The following is a 17,095-nucleotide window of genomic DNA, read 5'->3' on the forward strand; positions in this document are numbered from 1 at the left end:
CAATTCCCTCCTCTGACAAAAGGGCTTAAACTGGGGTTTCCTATTTTTTCAGTCAAGTGCTCTAATCACTGAGCTATAAGATATTCTGACCTGTGGTTCCCTCAGCGTCTCCTGTTGAAGTTGTTCCAGTGTGGGTAAATAATGAAAGTGGGACTGGACTTGGGATCTCCTATCTCCCAGGTGGGTGCCCTAACCACTGTGCCACCAAATAATTCTTGTTCTTTCTAACCCATTTAAGTATGAATCCACAAAAGGACAATCATTGGACCAGAGAGTGTGAGAATGATTCTGTTGCCCAGTACTTAGGGCATCCACTTGGGAGGTGGGAGATCCTGGGTCCAGTCCCCCTGCTCCAAACATTTTCATTATTTATCCACAGTGGAACAGCATCAACAGGAGAAATTGAGGAACCACTTCTTCTGAGAGGAGGGTGTCAAGGTTCCTTCCCCACTCCAAACTCTAGGGTACAGATGTGGGGACCTGCATGCAAGAACCCTTAAGCTTATTCTTACCAGTTTAGGTTAAAACTTTCCCAAGGTCCTTTGCCTTGTCCTTGAACAGTATGCTGTCACCACCAAGCGTTTTAAACAAAGACCAGGGAAAGAGCCCACTTGGAGACATCTTCCCCCAAAATCCCCCCAAGCCCTACACCCCCTTTCCTGGGGAAGGCTTGATAAGAATCTTCACCAGTTTGTACTGGTGAACACAGACCCAAACCCTTGGATCTTAAGAACACTGAAAAATCAATCAGGTTCTTAAAAGAAGAATTTTAATTAAAGAAAAGGTAAAAGAATCACCTCTGTAAAATCAGGATGGTAAATATTTTACAGGGTAATCAGATTCAAAACATAGAGAATCCCTCTCGGCAAAACCTTAAGTTACAAAGAGACACAAAAACAGGAATATACATTCCATCCAGCACAGCTTATTTTATCAGCCATTAAACAAAAGGAAATCTAATGCATTTCTAGCTAGATTACTTACTAACTTAACAGAAGTTCTGAGGCTGCCTTTCTTATCTGTTCCCGGCAAAAGCATCACACAGACAGACAAACCCTTTGTTCTCCCCCCCACCCCCTCCAGATTTGAAAGTATCTTGTCCTCTCGTTGATCATTTGGGTCAGGTGCCAGCTAGGTTACCTTAGCTTCTTTACCCTTTACAGGTGAAAGGGGTTTGCCTCTGGACAGGAGGAATTTTATAGCACTGTATACAGAAAGGTGGTTACCCTTCCCTTTATATTTATGACAGAGGGGGACCCCTGTTCAAATCCTGTCCCCTCCCCTCCACCTCGGGCAGAGAATCAGGAATTGAGCTTCTGTCTCCCACATCCTAGGCAAGTGTTCTAACTACTAGACTAACAGTTATATTACCACCTCATCCTCTGGCCAGATTTTGAATGGGACCCGAGCCATAGGCAGCCTTAGCACAGCTACCTGATTGGGCCCTGCAGACAGCCTAGGTGGCCGAATGTCTATCTTCCCCAGCTTGTGAAATGTTCTGGTTCTTAGGCACTGTGACACCTAAAGTAAGGCAACAGGGTGTATGCCCAGAGTAGAAACACAAGTGCCTGGGGAATTTTTACCCTAAAAACTTAGGCACCAAGTGAGTTTAGGTGCCTACAGCATTTGGCAGCAGTTTTATGGATCACAGTGAAGCCAAAACTGGGCCTTAAGCTCCTAAACCCCAGACTTAGGCACTTGAGTGCCTTTGTGGATCCCCTCTAGCATCCACATGGTGCACTGTGACTATAAGATTTCATTTGTATTGATTTTGTGTCTGGCTGAGTTTCTATCTATCTATCTATCTATCTATCTATCTATCTATCTATCTACCTATCTATCTATCTATCTATCTAATATGACCCCTTTCACTATAGTAGCCGTAGGTTTATGGAACAATAAAGCCAGATCAATAAAGCAAGGAATTTGCAGGAGGTTATTTGGCCATATTACTCTATGGTAGAATAATTTTTACTGGAGGTATATGTAGATAAGAAGAGTGGAAGAATATAGGCCCAGTTCTCAATTGCACCAGAGTTCTGCTTGGTACAGCTGGAGGGGTTGGGGAAAGGTGGCTTTAAACCAGTTTTCTTTCCCTAATTCTCAGAGCTGATCTGGTCTAGTGTGTAATTGATAGAAGCCTTTCCTTTGGGCTGTTAAAGGGGGTGACGTAGAGTGCATTCTAGCTGCCTGGAGATTTCTTTAAACTGGGCCAATGCCCAACTAGCTGATTAAGTCAGTTTTTCCAAGTGCTCCTTGTGCTGCAGAACATAGCAGGGGTTCAGTAAGAACTGGCCCATAAAGTACATAATAGTTAATTCACAAAAAAGTACTTCAAAGGCAAATATTCTTTGACAAAAAATCTGTTAGGCCAAATTTTCAAATAAGCCTGTGAAAATGTATCAAAAATGTATTAAGGGTAGTTTTTTATGCTCCAAACACTTCACCTCTAGGTCTCTCTGTTTTTCATGTGAAGACTAGTGGGTTTGCAGATGTTGCATTTGTGGTTTGCATACTCTGGAAAATATGGTCTATCACATTGACTGCTTGGCCTGTGTTTTCCCCCCTCTTTCTCAGTGCAGAGCAAGTATAATGTTAAACACAAACTGTTATGTGGTCTAGTAAGAGTGAAATATCATTTCAAATCCTGTTCTAGAAAACAACACTTCCAATCATGCCTTTGTCTGCCATCAGTGTTTCCTTTTTCTTTCTCTCACTTTCATTATATTTTATTTATTTATTTCAGTAAGTGAAAAAGCTGAAAGTGTTTGAAGATTGCACAGACTGGAAAACAACTTCAAATGCAGCTACACACGTGCTCTCTTTCAGAACACAGATTGAAGAAACAATACAATAATAATGCTGTCCCTGGCTTTGAGTTCTGCAAATGTGAATGACACTCTAGAACTTGTTACCGCTGTCAGTTCAGTGGTAGAATTTAGAAGCTGCTGATATAATTTAAAGAGGAAACAGCACTGTATCTGTATTTGGGGCTACAGCAATATGTTGTCTTGTAAATGCTTGAATTGATCAAGTGTAGTTTGCCATCCCATTGAAATATTTCACTTTATAAAAGCTTGGAATAAAATAAATCTTCAATGTCAACTAAAGCAGCATTAGTGGTCTCTTATCAGCCCTTAATGAATATGTATCCTGTAGAATTTAAACTATGATGTTTTTCATTTTAAGGTGAAATTGAATGACTGGAAAATGGATTCATCTTCTCATGGGTTCCCAGTGACTGTTTTAGAGCAAACTGCCTCGCAGCTAGGATGCAATCCAGTGGATCAGAAACTTGCTTTGCACTTAGATGAAGAAGATGAACTGAAACACCTCCGTGAATGTTTCCATATTCCAAAAGTCAAGGATCTACCTCCAAGTGAGAATCATACTTCTATTGGGGAGTTTTACATCTTCTGCATATGTTTTTTCAAAACTTTTCCATAATCTTTGGAAATTGTCACCTATAAGAAAATGGAGCAATTGCAGACATATCTGAGCACAGTACATCCTCAGTGTTGCTAAATCAATCCATTAGCTTATTCTGGCACAGAATACTTTATGCTCTCATTCCCATCCTGAATTGAATGTGAAAATATAGTACTTACATAATGCTTATGCTGTCAGTCAGCTTCTTTGAACAATATAGTGACTGATTGAAAATTATAGGCAAAAGAATTTTTATCTAGTGGTAATGGAAGAGACCGTATATATGTTATGTTAGAGTATATAATACTTTATTGTTAGGACTTAAGAGGAAATTAATACAGGATCTTAAGGGAAATATACAGGGCTATCTCTTAAGAATAAAGATTGATGTGGGCAAGTAAATCAGTACGAACCATTTATTTGAACAATTGCTCCTCTTTTTCTGTTCATGAATTGTCTGCAAATAGAGCAAGACTTTCCCAAATATAGTAATTCAAAATTAATCACTAAATATCTGAATAATTTTTTGGTCTGAAGTTTGCTTGTAAACAACTCGTTGTGAGCACTAGAAATTTAAACTGTTTTGATTGGATAGTCACAATGTGTTTCTGTTCCACTGATTGTGTCAACGTAAGTATTAGAATCAGGTTTCTTATGTGAAAACTCATAATTATACACTGAAAAGTCTCTTTTTATCAACATTTTTACAATATTCAATTAATATTCCCTGTTTTGTCAAACAATCCTGCCAGCATACACATTGATAGATACACATAGGAAGCAAAGGTGTGATGCTAAAAAAGAAAGAATGCTAATACTTAAATTCAAGTGAGTAATTGAAGAATAAAATAACTATTTAATTTTTTTGTATTATTTTCTCACTTCTATGAAAGGACTCTGAATTATAGACAGAGATGTGTAGCATTTGAATGTCAGGCTTGGGACCAGCTAAAGCAGAAATGAGTGACAAACGTATAGCTAAAGATCGAGCAAAAAAATTGGTACAATTTTAATAATGCATGCATCATCTTGACCAATGTATGTAGGGCAATGTTAATACCTTTTCTCATGATAGTAATAACAACAAAAAATCCCATGTAAGTCATTGAACTGCTGTAATAGTAAATTACTATTCAGGATGAATAATGTTATTGAAATATGACTCTTATTTTAAAACATGGTTCAAAAACATGGAAAACAAACTAACTTCCCCAAAGTGGTTACAGTAGAACCATCGTTACAGAAATGAATCCCTCTTACAGGAGACTTCCTATTCAAATTACAAAGGTTAGGAATGATAATCTGGACATATCCAACTGCTTCATATTGACAGGTGAGTAATTGGAGGCTATTACCGGTACTTGTTTTTTGTTAAGTGCCAGTAATAGGCTGAGTGGTGCACAAGACAAAACATAGACAGTGCCTGCCTTGAACAGTTTGCAATCTAAACAAGAGTGGACAGAAAGTACTGCGAAGCTCAGAGAAAGGCATGGGAAGGATATATGAGTTTTGTGATTATTTATTGTTATTTACTCTGTTCATATGTGCACCATGGATCTGGTAGCTGAATACAGGCACAAGAGTAAGTGAATATTATTTGTGGATGCAGTAATGGTAGTTTTGTAACAAAGCCTTTCAAATGAGGAATATTGTAAATGCTGCTATCCATAGGGGACATGTTGGAATTTTTTTTTAATTTAAATTGTGAATGTTTTAAATGGTAAATTTTACAATATGGTTTCTTATGAGAGGATTAGTATAAAATATCAGTTGCAAAGGCTGGTGAACAGGTTTCTTGTTTCGCTGAGGATGCCTGATGATAATAGCTTCATTAATAATTCAGTTAATTTACCTCTTTTCCCAACTCCAACCACTCTTGTCCACAAAGGATCCTTCAGTTAGTAGTGACTGTCCACACAGACCCTTCACCCCCATGCAGCCAATACCAATGCCATGCTTGGTAGCAGGGTACTGTCTGAAAGGATATGTTGGTACTGAAATTCTATAAAGAGAAATCAAAATAATCACCTTTGCAGCACACCTACTATCATCTAAGTTTTGGTTTAGAAAACCAAATCTGTTTCAGATCTCCCATGAGCAAGTCTAAGCACAAAGTGCACACCAGTTCAAATCAATATAATTCTGGAAGCTTCAAGGACATCATGCTGTTTCCTTACATGGTAAATCTGTGTAGCAAACTTGTTCCTTCCTGCTGTTGCAAGCTACCAGGAGACATTTAATAATTCAAGAAAAATTCAAAGCTGATACCTAGTAGATCTATAACTAGCTTCTTTCTGCAAAATGTGTCCATTATGAAATAAATAAAGCACTCTGTCTACCTTCAGTGTAACAACACATAGAAATAAATATTTGCCCACAAAACTGCTACCAAATAATCCACTGCATGCATGTTCCTCTGCAAGTGCGGGTAGAGGTGGCACATCAGAAAACACAGGGGAATAAGGAGTAAAGGTGAGTCCCTGAACTGTGTGTTAGGTAGAGATCATGGTAGAAGACAGAGGGGATTCCATGAATCTCTGGACAAATTTATGAAAGTATCGCTGCTTTCCTACTCCTTCCTGCTCATCCTAAATACTGGCAACATGATTTGCTTCTGTTTCCATACTTTCATTAGATTCCCTAGCAAAGCTGCACTCTGTGACCCCTCTGATGAGTTACAGAGCATGGAGGGATATCCAATCTAGTTCTCTATATGTGCAGGTGGGGACTGATCCTTCCTCTCTATGAAGTCAATAGGAGCTTTGTCACTGACTTCAATGGAAGTAGGATTGAGCCCAAATCATGGATATTTTAGTCTAACAGCAGGCTACATATTTGTTTGTGGTCCATCTGCTCTGAAATGGAGTTTGCACAGAGGATTTCTGGCAGATGCACATTTGGGGGATACTTCTGAACACCTGCTTTCTTCTCTGCTCCCATTTTGGGCTGATTACCCTACTTTTGTTCTTTATTTCCCCCACGATGCATAGCAGACAGGTGAATGGTTATGGAGCCCTCTCTCTCTTTGTCTCTGTCCCAAATATCTCTAGGGCACCTATCAGCTTAATATCTCAGCAACTTGGAATCCAAGAAAGTATCTCTTTCTATACACACAACTATAAGGAGATTTCTATATTTTGTTTTCTCTGTTTTAACACACTTGTAATGTAATTGTTTCTCCCTCCCCACCCCAACCCCCAACTCCATTCACCATGGTATCTAGGCCCCAAGACTGCACTGTTACATATTTCGTTGATGGCACAACAACATACAAGGCAGTAAAAGTTTTAACAGTGTTCAGAACCCATTGTTCTCACACATCCTGAGTCCTCTATCTTTTTTTTTTTTTAAACTGTCATGAAATACAGCTCCTGTCCTGAAGAACAGCAGGGTAAAAAATATTTACATTGTATAGATATACTATAATGACTGATCTTTCTTGACATTTAGCTTCACACATGAGTGGATCCTAGATAACTCGCTCCTGAAGATAAATGTCATTACAGATATTAGCCATCAAGTATTCTTTATATATTTACATAAAACATTACAATGAGGCTTTAACATAGTCTTGAAAGAGGGAGATGAGAACATCCATGGGAGACAGGTGTAATATTATGTACTCTAAAAAGTGTCAAATATCATAATGATAGTTTAACTTTATCATAATGTAAATTGTAATAACTGTTTACACTATATAAATCAAGTGAAAACCTGCCAACAGACTAATTCCATGGCACGTTGCTCTGGGAGTCTGGCAAGCATATGGATGAGTGGAACAAGTGGAGTGAGATGACAGCAGAAAAGTTAGATAAATATTCAGACTTCTAAGCACTTCTTTGCATAGTCTCCATTATACTTGCTTTGTTGGGATGCCCTCAGCTTGAAACTGCTGGACTATACTTTCTTAAAGAAAATATCGAAAGGTTACAGTAAACCTCCTAATCTCTTCTTTGACCATCTACCCATCATTCTATAACAAGGCATATAACTATATCATATACCAGCATAGCCAGTAGCTCCTCCATGGCTAATGAAAAAATTATATATTTCCCCTTCATTTAGACTGAACATCACTGAAAGACCACTTGCTCTTGGTCTTCGATTAAAGGTGACCTTAAATCATTAGAAACACATCTCTAAATTATATGTAGAGCAATGTTATACTTCCGTGTGCAAAAGGATATATGTTATTAAATCTGACCTGTTGGAATCATTCAAGTAGATGTGGAAACCACTTACTATATCTTATCTAATGAATTTGAATATAAATTTTATCTATTTCTTTTTTATATTGTACATATTGTTTTATATTCAGCCTTATGTAAGGGCACATGTTTTAACTGCAGTTGTCTCTTTGTTACTACTATGCTCCAGTGCTTAGCTACAGTCCTTCAGTATTTTGGAACACTGCATTACAGACCCACGCCTATCCCTCTGAGCCCCTCCAGAAATAATTTGAGGGCCAATGGTGTGAAGAAAAGGAGGTGCAGAACAGCTACATAGAGAGCTAAGTAGTAGCGTAAGCTAATCAAATGAAGAGCTCTGTGAATGAAAGGGGAATAGTGGTGACTGGTGCAATGTCATGGCTTTACAATATACTAGTCAGAGAAGTTGTGGAATAATTAATATGGTGCTGAAAAGCAAGCATAGTTGGACAGCCACAACAGTGCAATGTGGCATTAAAGATGGCAGGGAAAGGGAAATTATCAGCATTTTTTGAGAGGAAAAAAGCCCAGGCCCAAGCCCTATATGCAGTTGATAACAAAAAAAAGAGAATCCACAGGATAACAGATGTAAAGGTAGAACAATGTGGGAAGGAAATAGGCCCAGCTTTCTGCATCAGTAGCCAATGGGCATTTGTCTGAAGAGGGGACTGTAGTACAGAGGAGCAGTTTAGCTTTTAATTCATTACCTTCTTTAATGTTTGATTGGAATTTAAGGCGTACTAGTGAGATTTACAGCTCTAAATTCTGAATAAGATTCTTTTCTCTAGTCTCAGTGAGACTATTATTGTCTTCCTGGATAACAAAGGAACAGTTAATAGAACCAATTTAGAAGTCTGAATAATATTTACACCACTCTATCGTTCATGTTAAAAAGAATGTGCATGAAAAACAGGCACAGAGCATCTGTAAAACAGATTAGATTAAAATTGCTGTCTGATTTATGCTTTTTAAAAGACTTTTAAGGTTTAATTAAGAAGTTACCCAAGTTGTCTTTACCTCTGACAAATGTGCTAATGGTTCAGTTCAATGAAGTATTGCAAAACCAAGCAAGAGATATTTTCTAGTCATTTAATCTATTTTTCTATAGCCCTAAAATCAAATCACTGCACAAAGGAATGTAACCTTAATGTGTGTTTCTAGCATGTATTTTAATACATTTATTTGATCTTTTCATTGATCAGGAAATTGGTTCTCTTTGGAGTGGATGGGGATGATACTACTGTCTGAATAATGGTACAGTTATAATTGAGCTGTTTTATTTTTTCCCCTCTCAGCCGACTCAACTTTAGTGAATGAAAATGAAAGCTGCATATACTTTGCTGGGAATTCTCTTGGACTTCAGCCAAAAAAAGTTAAAGCTTACCTGGATGAAGAGTTGGATATGTGGGCTAGAAGGTAAGTAATTAAAGGGTATGTAAAACATTAACCATCATTGCTTCAGGGGGCAACCTTTTATCTTATCTGGAGAACTAGCCTGAAAACATTTTATCAGGAGAATATTATGTTCAAACCATTCCCAAGACAAAGATAAAGCACATTCAGTCTCTTCCTAGCAAAATTTAAATCTTCTTTAGAAGATGTGAGCTGGAAAATAGGCAAAGAGAAATTTCCAGGAGACCATTTTAGCCTGGTTTTCATTGGTTAAGCCAGAGGGAGGCTCCCATTTGGCTCACCTGGAAGATCTTCAGATTACAGACTTCAATTTGCTCCATTCAAGCTCTAGCTGTGCTTACACAGAGAGCACACATGCTCATATAATTATGGGTACTTGCCAATATACATGATACAATGTCAGTTCCCATGATGTTCTTATTAGTATTCCTCATTGCTCATAATTCATCCCAACAATCCTTAAAATAGGCAAACTCCCATTGAGATGGCCCTCAGCGCAGGTAGTATGGCTGCCAGTGTTGGCTGTTCCCCCAGCTGTTCCTATACCATGCCTGAAAATTCATTCTGTACGGGAAGAACAAACTTTCTGTCCATGGCAGAGTCTGAGCAAGCAGCCGAACATGGATTAGAACTAGCCCCACAGTGTGGACCTGGCATAAGAAAAGATGGATAAATTGCAGCACTGGGGACTTCACAAACATCTCCATGTGCTGCTTAAAAGGGGAATTTATTAGAAACTAATTAAACTTGCAATTGAATAATAAATAATAGTAAGGCAGCGGCAGCTGGGCTTATGATTTGTGCAGCTGTATTGAGAACAATGATGTTCAGAGACAACAGCTATATCAGGTGACTAAAAGGGGACCTCCTTCTGATGCAGCTAGTAGCCCCACTGCTATGAGTAGAGAGTCTCTCTGCACATTACAGCTCTGCTAACCACACTGCATATGCTATAGTAAAAGTGCAAAGAGCCGTACAAAGTAGTGCAAGTGCTTCCAATGTGGATCTGATGTTGGAACACCTGGAGAGTTCCCACCATCAGTGGCCTCACTAAGGGGACCAGGTTCACTTTAAAATTGAAGAGGAAGAGAAGAGACAGAATGGGGAAGAAGTTAGAGGAGTTAGAGGGAGGGAATAGGAGAGAGACAAAAGACAGAGGAGAAGATTCCCAAAGACATCTCTGAAGTCTGTCCCTTCCTTTCTGTCTTAGCAGCCAAATCCCTTCTCCACACCTTTATTATCTGCTGCTTCAACTACTGCAATCTTCTAGTGTTTCTTCATACAAACTTTTGTATTAAGGCTAGTCAAAATTTTTCTATCCTTTTTTCTTTCACCAGGACTTGCAGCTAAACAAGTATTTTCAAGGAAAGTCTATCGTTTCTGTGAAAATTTTAATTTTATTTCCACTAGAAAATTCAGCATTTTTTTCCCTGTGAAAAATCAAAATTTTCCATGGGGAAGTGGGGACCCTATTTTTCAACCTGCTCTAATTTCTGTATCTTCTTTTATGGCACATTCAATCCCACCTAAAAACTTACTTGTGAGACATGTGGGGAGAAAAATATATGAAACTAGAGAGAGAGAGAGAAGGAATTGAACTATTGAATTCTCATGTTACCTTATTGCCACTCTTTTCCTCCCTCTCCTCTTCCCTAAGGGATTGTCAGGTAAATTTAGATAATATAGTCTATGGAGCATAGAATCTTAGCCTGCTTTCTGAAGTGTCCAACAGATACCTGGGCAACTGCCACAGGGGAGAGAGAGAAGGGATACATAATAATGAGGGAGTGGAGATTAGAAGGGAAGAGAATAATCAGATGACTGAGTTATTTGGGAAAAGAAGAAAAAAGGACAGTTTTACTGGGTAGAGTATATTGACCTTAAGAACCCCTCAGTGCCAATGGCTAAAAGGTTCATTGTTCCATAACAGAAACTCCTAACAGGCCTGGCAGACTCACTATGCTGGACACATTGCTTTCATGATATTTATCCAAAGAGGGTCAAGGGGGAGGTATCTAATACATATTTGTCATACTGATTCTCATAACCATTGTGAGGTGTATGTACAGATGATATTTAAGCAGTTGTGTATATGTACTGAAATTATGTTTTAAAATCTGCATCCAAGGCAGAGATGACAAACATGTTTTGGAGCAAACAAAGGACTTTGATTCACCTGTCTCTCTGTCAGCCATGTAGATTAAGCATTATAGGCAAAGTTCTCTCTATTTTTTCCATCCATGTGCAGAATGAATTTTGTTATGTGCAAACAAAAAACCCTAGATGATATAACTTTAAAAAATCTATATATATAACCATGACAAAGCTGAGGCAGCCCAAGAGAGAAAAGCTGAGGCAGCCCACAGACCGCTGTGGTGGAATAATGACACTAGTGGGAGCTGTGGTCACACAGAGGGATGATTCTGTCACCTACACCAATCTCTATGGGGACCTCACAAACCCTGCAGTAAGGAGTTAGGGAGAGATAGGTTTGGGGATTTGAAGAGGCACGCTCAGCCCTGGGGCTGTGGCAGGGAGAGAGGACTCCCCCAGCCCTGTCTCCCGCAGCAGCCCTGGCTGGCGTAAACAGATGTCTCTCCCCGCAACCACCCCAGAACTGGGAGAGACAGGCATCTCTCTCTGCAGCCACCCCAACAGGAGACTACAAGATACTAGAAAATAAACCCCAGGGGAGGAGGGGCACATCCTGACTCTGGGGACAAAATAAAAAACTTTGGGGGTATAAGACAAAGGGAAAAAGACACCATTTTTTTCCATTCACTGAGGCATGAATGCTTGGATCCTAGTTTGACTGAAACCCAGCTAGCTCTGCAAAAGACTGAATCCTAGGGGAAAATCTCCTTTATTAAATAGGAAAGGTAACCATAGAGAAGCGTAGACCCAAGTTTGCTTTTTATGTTGTTCCTTTTTACGTAATCCTTTGTTTCTATTGTCCTCATTGGCTATCTCTTGTATCTTATCCTGTGATAATTAACTTCTGGGTGTTTTCACTATAAATGTATCAGTGCAGTAATGTTCTATTGGAGCTGAACTTCCATTGACTCTAACAAGCTGGTGTGTTAGTTTCTTTGGGGACCTCTTACCTGGTAATTTCTGTGAGTGTTCAGTGCTTAAAGGCTGGACACTGCAAGGAGCACTCCGAGCACGCAGGGATTGGTGTGTACCTATCACTAGCCTGCACAGAAAAAGTGAAGTCTGCAGAGACCTGGATGGCAGTGCTCGTGTGACCAGAGGCTTTTGATTTCAGGGAGCTGAGCTACTGCAGGCATAGAAAAGAATGCTTCATACTGAAGGCAGGTAGTGGTAAGGTGCCTCAGAACTCTGGGTGCCCCTGGGGCACCTCACAAGGATATGACTGGAACAGATATGAGTTCCTGGTGAGTGGTCATAGGAAAGGTGGGGAGGTTGACTGGGGAAAGTAGGTTCTACTAATTGGATAAATTTTCTACAATAGGCAATTGGCTGCTACAGAAGCATAATAATATACATTACACTGTAAATGTGGAAACGTTGCACTTCCTTGTTTTACTCCTTAGAAGATGAAGGTTAATAAACCTGGCTTAGAACTTATAATAGCTAGTTGCATTCTTATGGGGAGGAGGGAGTTGTTCTGAATGAATTTGAACTTTGTGAAGCACTCTTTCCTCTTGGCTATTCATTCAGCACAGCTCTGCAGTTTCTGTATTCATTTAAAAAAAATTGCAACCCTGTCCATTTCTGTATGATTATTGTACTTTATCACGGAAACGGCTGACTTCTTTCAAAAGGTTAAAGTCAGATAGCACTCTTCTCTGTAAAATGATGCAGACAGAGCATATTTCAGCTCCCTCACTGTCCCTTTTTGTTGGTTTGCTTTCCATTGTTCTGTTTGTCTTTGTGACAATGAAGGATTTTTCCCCGCTTAATGAATAGAAAAATCCAAAAGGAAAGGTGATGCAGTATGAGGTTCCATAATATCAAAAATGCCTTCACAACAAAACCTAGAATCTTAGAAAAAAAATATGGGTAAATATGATTTCAAACCTCTGAATAGAGGGAACAAATCTACAGGCTTCTTGTGAAAAAATACAATTTGGCCCAAAACACCTTACTCAGTAAATAGCAGAAAGTTAAAAAAACTATATCACCGTGTTAGCTATAGAGACACCTAAGGCAACTGAGAATGTCAAAATAAGGTCAATACAAAATAGAACAGAGTAGAGAAGCTTATACTTGGAGAAGCCAGCATGCAAAAGAAAAAAAAAGCAATAAAAATAGAGTGTAGATAGTTGAAGCCATTCAAAATGGTTTATGGTACCTTTTACCTTTAGGTAAAGCACAACTAGGTAAACTCCAGGCCAACTAAGTAGTGTCAGAGGGTTGTTACAACTGATGGCTGTTTAATGGCCTATATGTTGTCAATGTAAGATTTTGCAGTGGGGGATGAGTGTGGTAATACAACTAAATAAAAGGAATCAAATAAGTAGCATCATGCAAATTAGATGTATCCTTATGAAAGCAAGTAAATCTATATTTTACACAAGCAGTACTCTCAGGGATCCTGGCTGTCTTGTAAAGCAGTACTTCACCTTTTCTATCAGGTTGTTAGTGTCTTTGGTCTTCTTTCAATAAACTTCAAAGCTAGTCCATTCAAACTGTGCTCACTCATTGTAGTGCCTTGGTTGTTTCTCAGGTAAGCAAGAGCGGCAAAGGAACACTGCCCAGTAGCAGCAAGAATAGTGGCAGAAAAGCAATTATCTTAAGCTGTATGTGATTAAAGCATCTAAACAGATTAGGGTCTGGGGAGAGACTAGAAACTTCTCCTCTCTTGCCTTGGTTCTCTTTACCCTTTTATGTTGGCCCTTTCCAACTTGCTCCATGTCTTCTTCTGTTTCTTTCTCCTTTTCACTGGCCCCGTCTCCTTTTCTTCTCCTAGGTCCTTTGCCCCCATTCATTTGCACCCCCTTAACTTTACTGTCCCTTTCCTGAATCCCTTATTATTTATTTTCATTTATACAAACAACTAAAAGGTGCCCATCTCACCCTCTAGGCATCCTAATCGGACACTGACAAATAATCAAGCAAATATGAAAACAGGGAACTAACAGCAATCCTCCCAAATATGGTGGTAACTTAATTACACCACACAGCACAGCACAGTGATGAAAAATACTCCATCCTCCCTAAATATTACTCTTCTTGCAGCATCCACTTTCTAAAAATGGGAAAATGAACCTTGTAGTGCTCTCTGAAGATCAACAAATTCAGACTATTTCTGATGAAGTGAGTGGAAGCAAGTTTCTAAACTCTTGATCATTGTTGGAGAACACCCTGCCACCAGCAATTATCAGTAGCAACTTAAAGATCTGCTGCCATCAGCATAGACACTTGGTGGCAAGAACTGAACTCAACAAAATGATGAAGATTTACACTTACTGAGGAGGTCTGGCCATTGATGTTTATCCATTGCTAGGAGGAGATTCTGAACCAACCATGTGTCACACACCACCTCCATATTGGGGCACATAACAAAATTTATTCCGCAGATGGGTGGGAAAAATTAGAGGGAACACTGGTCACAATCCCAGTTTAATGGGGTCACCAGGGCCGGCATTAGACTTGCTGGGGCCCTGGGTTGAAGCCTAAGCCCCATACCCCCAGGGACAAAGCTGAAGCCTGAGGGTTTCAGCCTCAGGTTACAGCCCCCCCCCCCACACACACACACACCTGGGGCTGAAACTATAATCAAAATTTAAATATCTGTGTTGGCTCATAAAATAACTGGCATAAAACACTGGCAAAGGAAGATCCTTCCTTTTGTTTGTAGATGATTGGGACAGGACAAGAATCTCTCTCTCTCTCTCTCTCTCTCTCTCTCTCTCCCTCTTGTAAAAGGTTGGATGAGACCAGAAGACCCTTGAAGTTGGAAATTTAAAGTTCCATAGGGAAATAATCAATCAGCTGGGGGACAGCCCCCCAAAAGTCTTAAAGGGAAAATGGCATTAAGATGTCATGCCAAATTGCAAACAGACAAGCAACTGCATAAATACTAATTGCTCAGTGAGAAACTCACTGTAGTCTACACAATGGTTCTCTATCAGCTTTTCTCCTGAGCTTTGATAAACCAGGCATGCATTCATTTATTCGGGTTGTCAAGGTTCCTCCCCCACTCTGAACTCTAGGGTACAGATGTGGGGACCTGCATGAAAAACCTCCTAAGCTTATCTTTACCAGCTTAGGTCAAAACTTCCCCAAGGTACAAAATATTACACCCGTTATCCTTGGAATGGCCGCTACCACCACCAAACAATTACTGGTTACTGGGGAAGAGCTGTTTGGACGCGTCTGTCCCCCCAAAATACTTCCCAAAACCTTGCACCCCACTTCCTGGACAAGGTTTGGTAAAAAGCCTCACCAATTTGCCTAGGTGACTACAGACCCAGACCCTTGGATCTTAAGAACAATGAACAATCCTCCCAACACTTGCACCCCCCCTTTCCTGGGAAATGTTGGATAAAAAGCCTCACCAATTTGCATAGGTGACCACAGACCCAAACCCTTGGATCTGAGAACAATGAAAAAGCATTCAGTTTTTACAAGAAGACTTTTAATAAAAAAATAGAAGTAAATAGAAATAAAGAAATCCCCCCTGTAAAATCAGGATGGTAGATATCTTACAGGGTAATTAGATTCAAAACATAGAGAACCCCTCTAGGCAAAACCTTAAGTTACAAAAAAGATATACAGACAGAAATAGTTATTCTATTCAGCACAATTCTTTTCTCAGCCATTTAAAGAAATCATAATCTAACACATACCTAGCTAGATTACTTACTAAAAGTTCTAAGACTCCATTCCTGTTCTGTCTCTGGCAAGAGCAGCACACAGACAGACACAGACCCTTTGTTCCTCTCCCTCGTCCCAGCTTTTGAAAGTATCTTGTCCCCTCCTGGTCATTTTGGTCAGGTGCCAGCGAGGTTACCTTTAGCTTCTTAACCCTTTACAGGTGAGAGGAGCTTTCCCCTGGCCAGGAGGGATTTCAAAGGGGTTTACCCTTCCCTTTATATTTATGACACGCCCCCCAAATCTCAGCTAGGGTGAAACACTGGCTGGGATTTCTTCCTGGAGCTCTAGGAAAAACAGAGTTAATAAGATACATGCATCTCTAAATATACTACCAAGTACATAAAGACTAACAATATTTTCCACATCTCAAGGACGATTTTAACCAGTTGATTCTGGGAAACTTTCACGGGAGAGTGCATCAGCCACTTTGTTAGAGGCTCCTGAGATGTGTTGGACGTCGAAATCAAAATCTTGGAGAGCTAAACTCCACCGAAGAAGTTTTTTGTTAGTTTCCTTGACGGTGTGAAGCCACTTCAGTGCAGCATGGTCGGTTTGCAGGTGGAAACGCCGTCCCCAAACATATGGGCGTAGCTTTTCCAGAGCGTAGACAATGGCGTAACATTCTTTTTCAGTGACTGACCAGTTGCTTTCCCTCTCAGACAGTTTTTTGCTGAGAAACACTACAGGGTGGAATTCTTGATCAGGTCCTTTCTGCATTAAAACTGCTCCCACACCACGCTCGGACGCATCTGTGGTTACAAGGAACGGTTTGTCAAAGTCTGGGGCCCTTAGTACAGGGTCAGACATGAGTGTCGCTTTAAGCTTGTTAAAGGCCTTCTGACACTTTCCGGTCCACTGAACAGCATTTGGCTGTTTCTTTTTGGTTAGGTCTGTCAGTGGGGCAGCGATTTGGCTGTAGTGCGGTACAAATCGTCTGTAATAACCGGCCAAGCCTAAGAAGGATTGAACCTGTTTCTTTGACTTTGGGACAGGCCACTTTTGGATAGCATCCACTTTGGCCTGTAGGGGGCTGATAGTTCCTTGACCCACCTGGTGTCCAAGGTAAGTCACTCTGTTTAGGCCTATTTGACACTTCTTAGCCTTAACAGTTAGTCCTGCCTCCCTTATGCGCTCAAGGACTTTTTGTAGATGTTCCAGGTGGTCTGCCCAGGAATCCGAAAATATGGCCACGTCGTCAA

At 40.0% G+C, this 17,095-nt stretch overlaps 1 protein-coding gene across 8 annotated transcripts in view; it reads left to right on the forward strand.

Annotated features, from left to right (window-relative positions):
- KYNU (kynureninase) overlaps positions 1 to 17,095 on the forward strand; it is a 181,539-nt gene that overhangs the window by 80,270 nt on the left and 84,174 nt on the right. For all 8 annotated transcript variants that reach the window (XR_012664351.1, XR_012664350.1, XR_012664349.1 and 5 more), the window contains 2 exons: positions 3,190 to 3,379; positions 8,933 to 9,053. Coding sequence is in view for 5 of the 8 variants with exons in the window: in XM_048869829.2 (XP_048725786.1) it covers positions 3,190 to 3,379; positions 8,933 to 9,053 (311 nt within the window). In the remaining 3 variants the exon portion in view is untranslated. The remainder of the gene's footprint in view (positions 1 to 3,189; positions 3,380 to 8,932; positions 9,054 to 17,095) is intronic.

The sequence above is a fragment of the Caretta caretta genome, chromosome 11 (assembly GCF_965140235.1).
Source record: "Caretta caretta isolate rCarCar2 chromosome 11, rCarCar1.hap1, whole genome shotgun sequence".
NCBI lineage: Eukaryota > Metazoa > Chordata > Testudines > Cheloniidae > Caretta > Caretta caretta.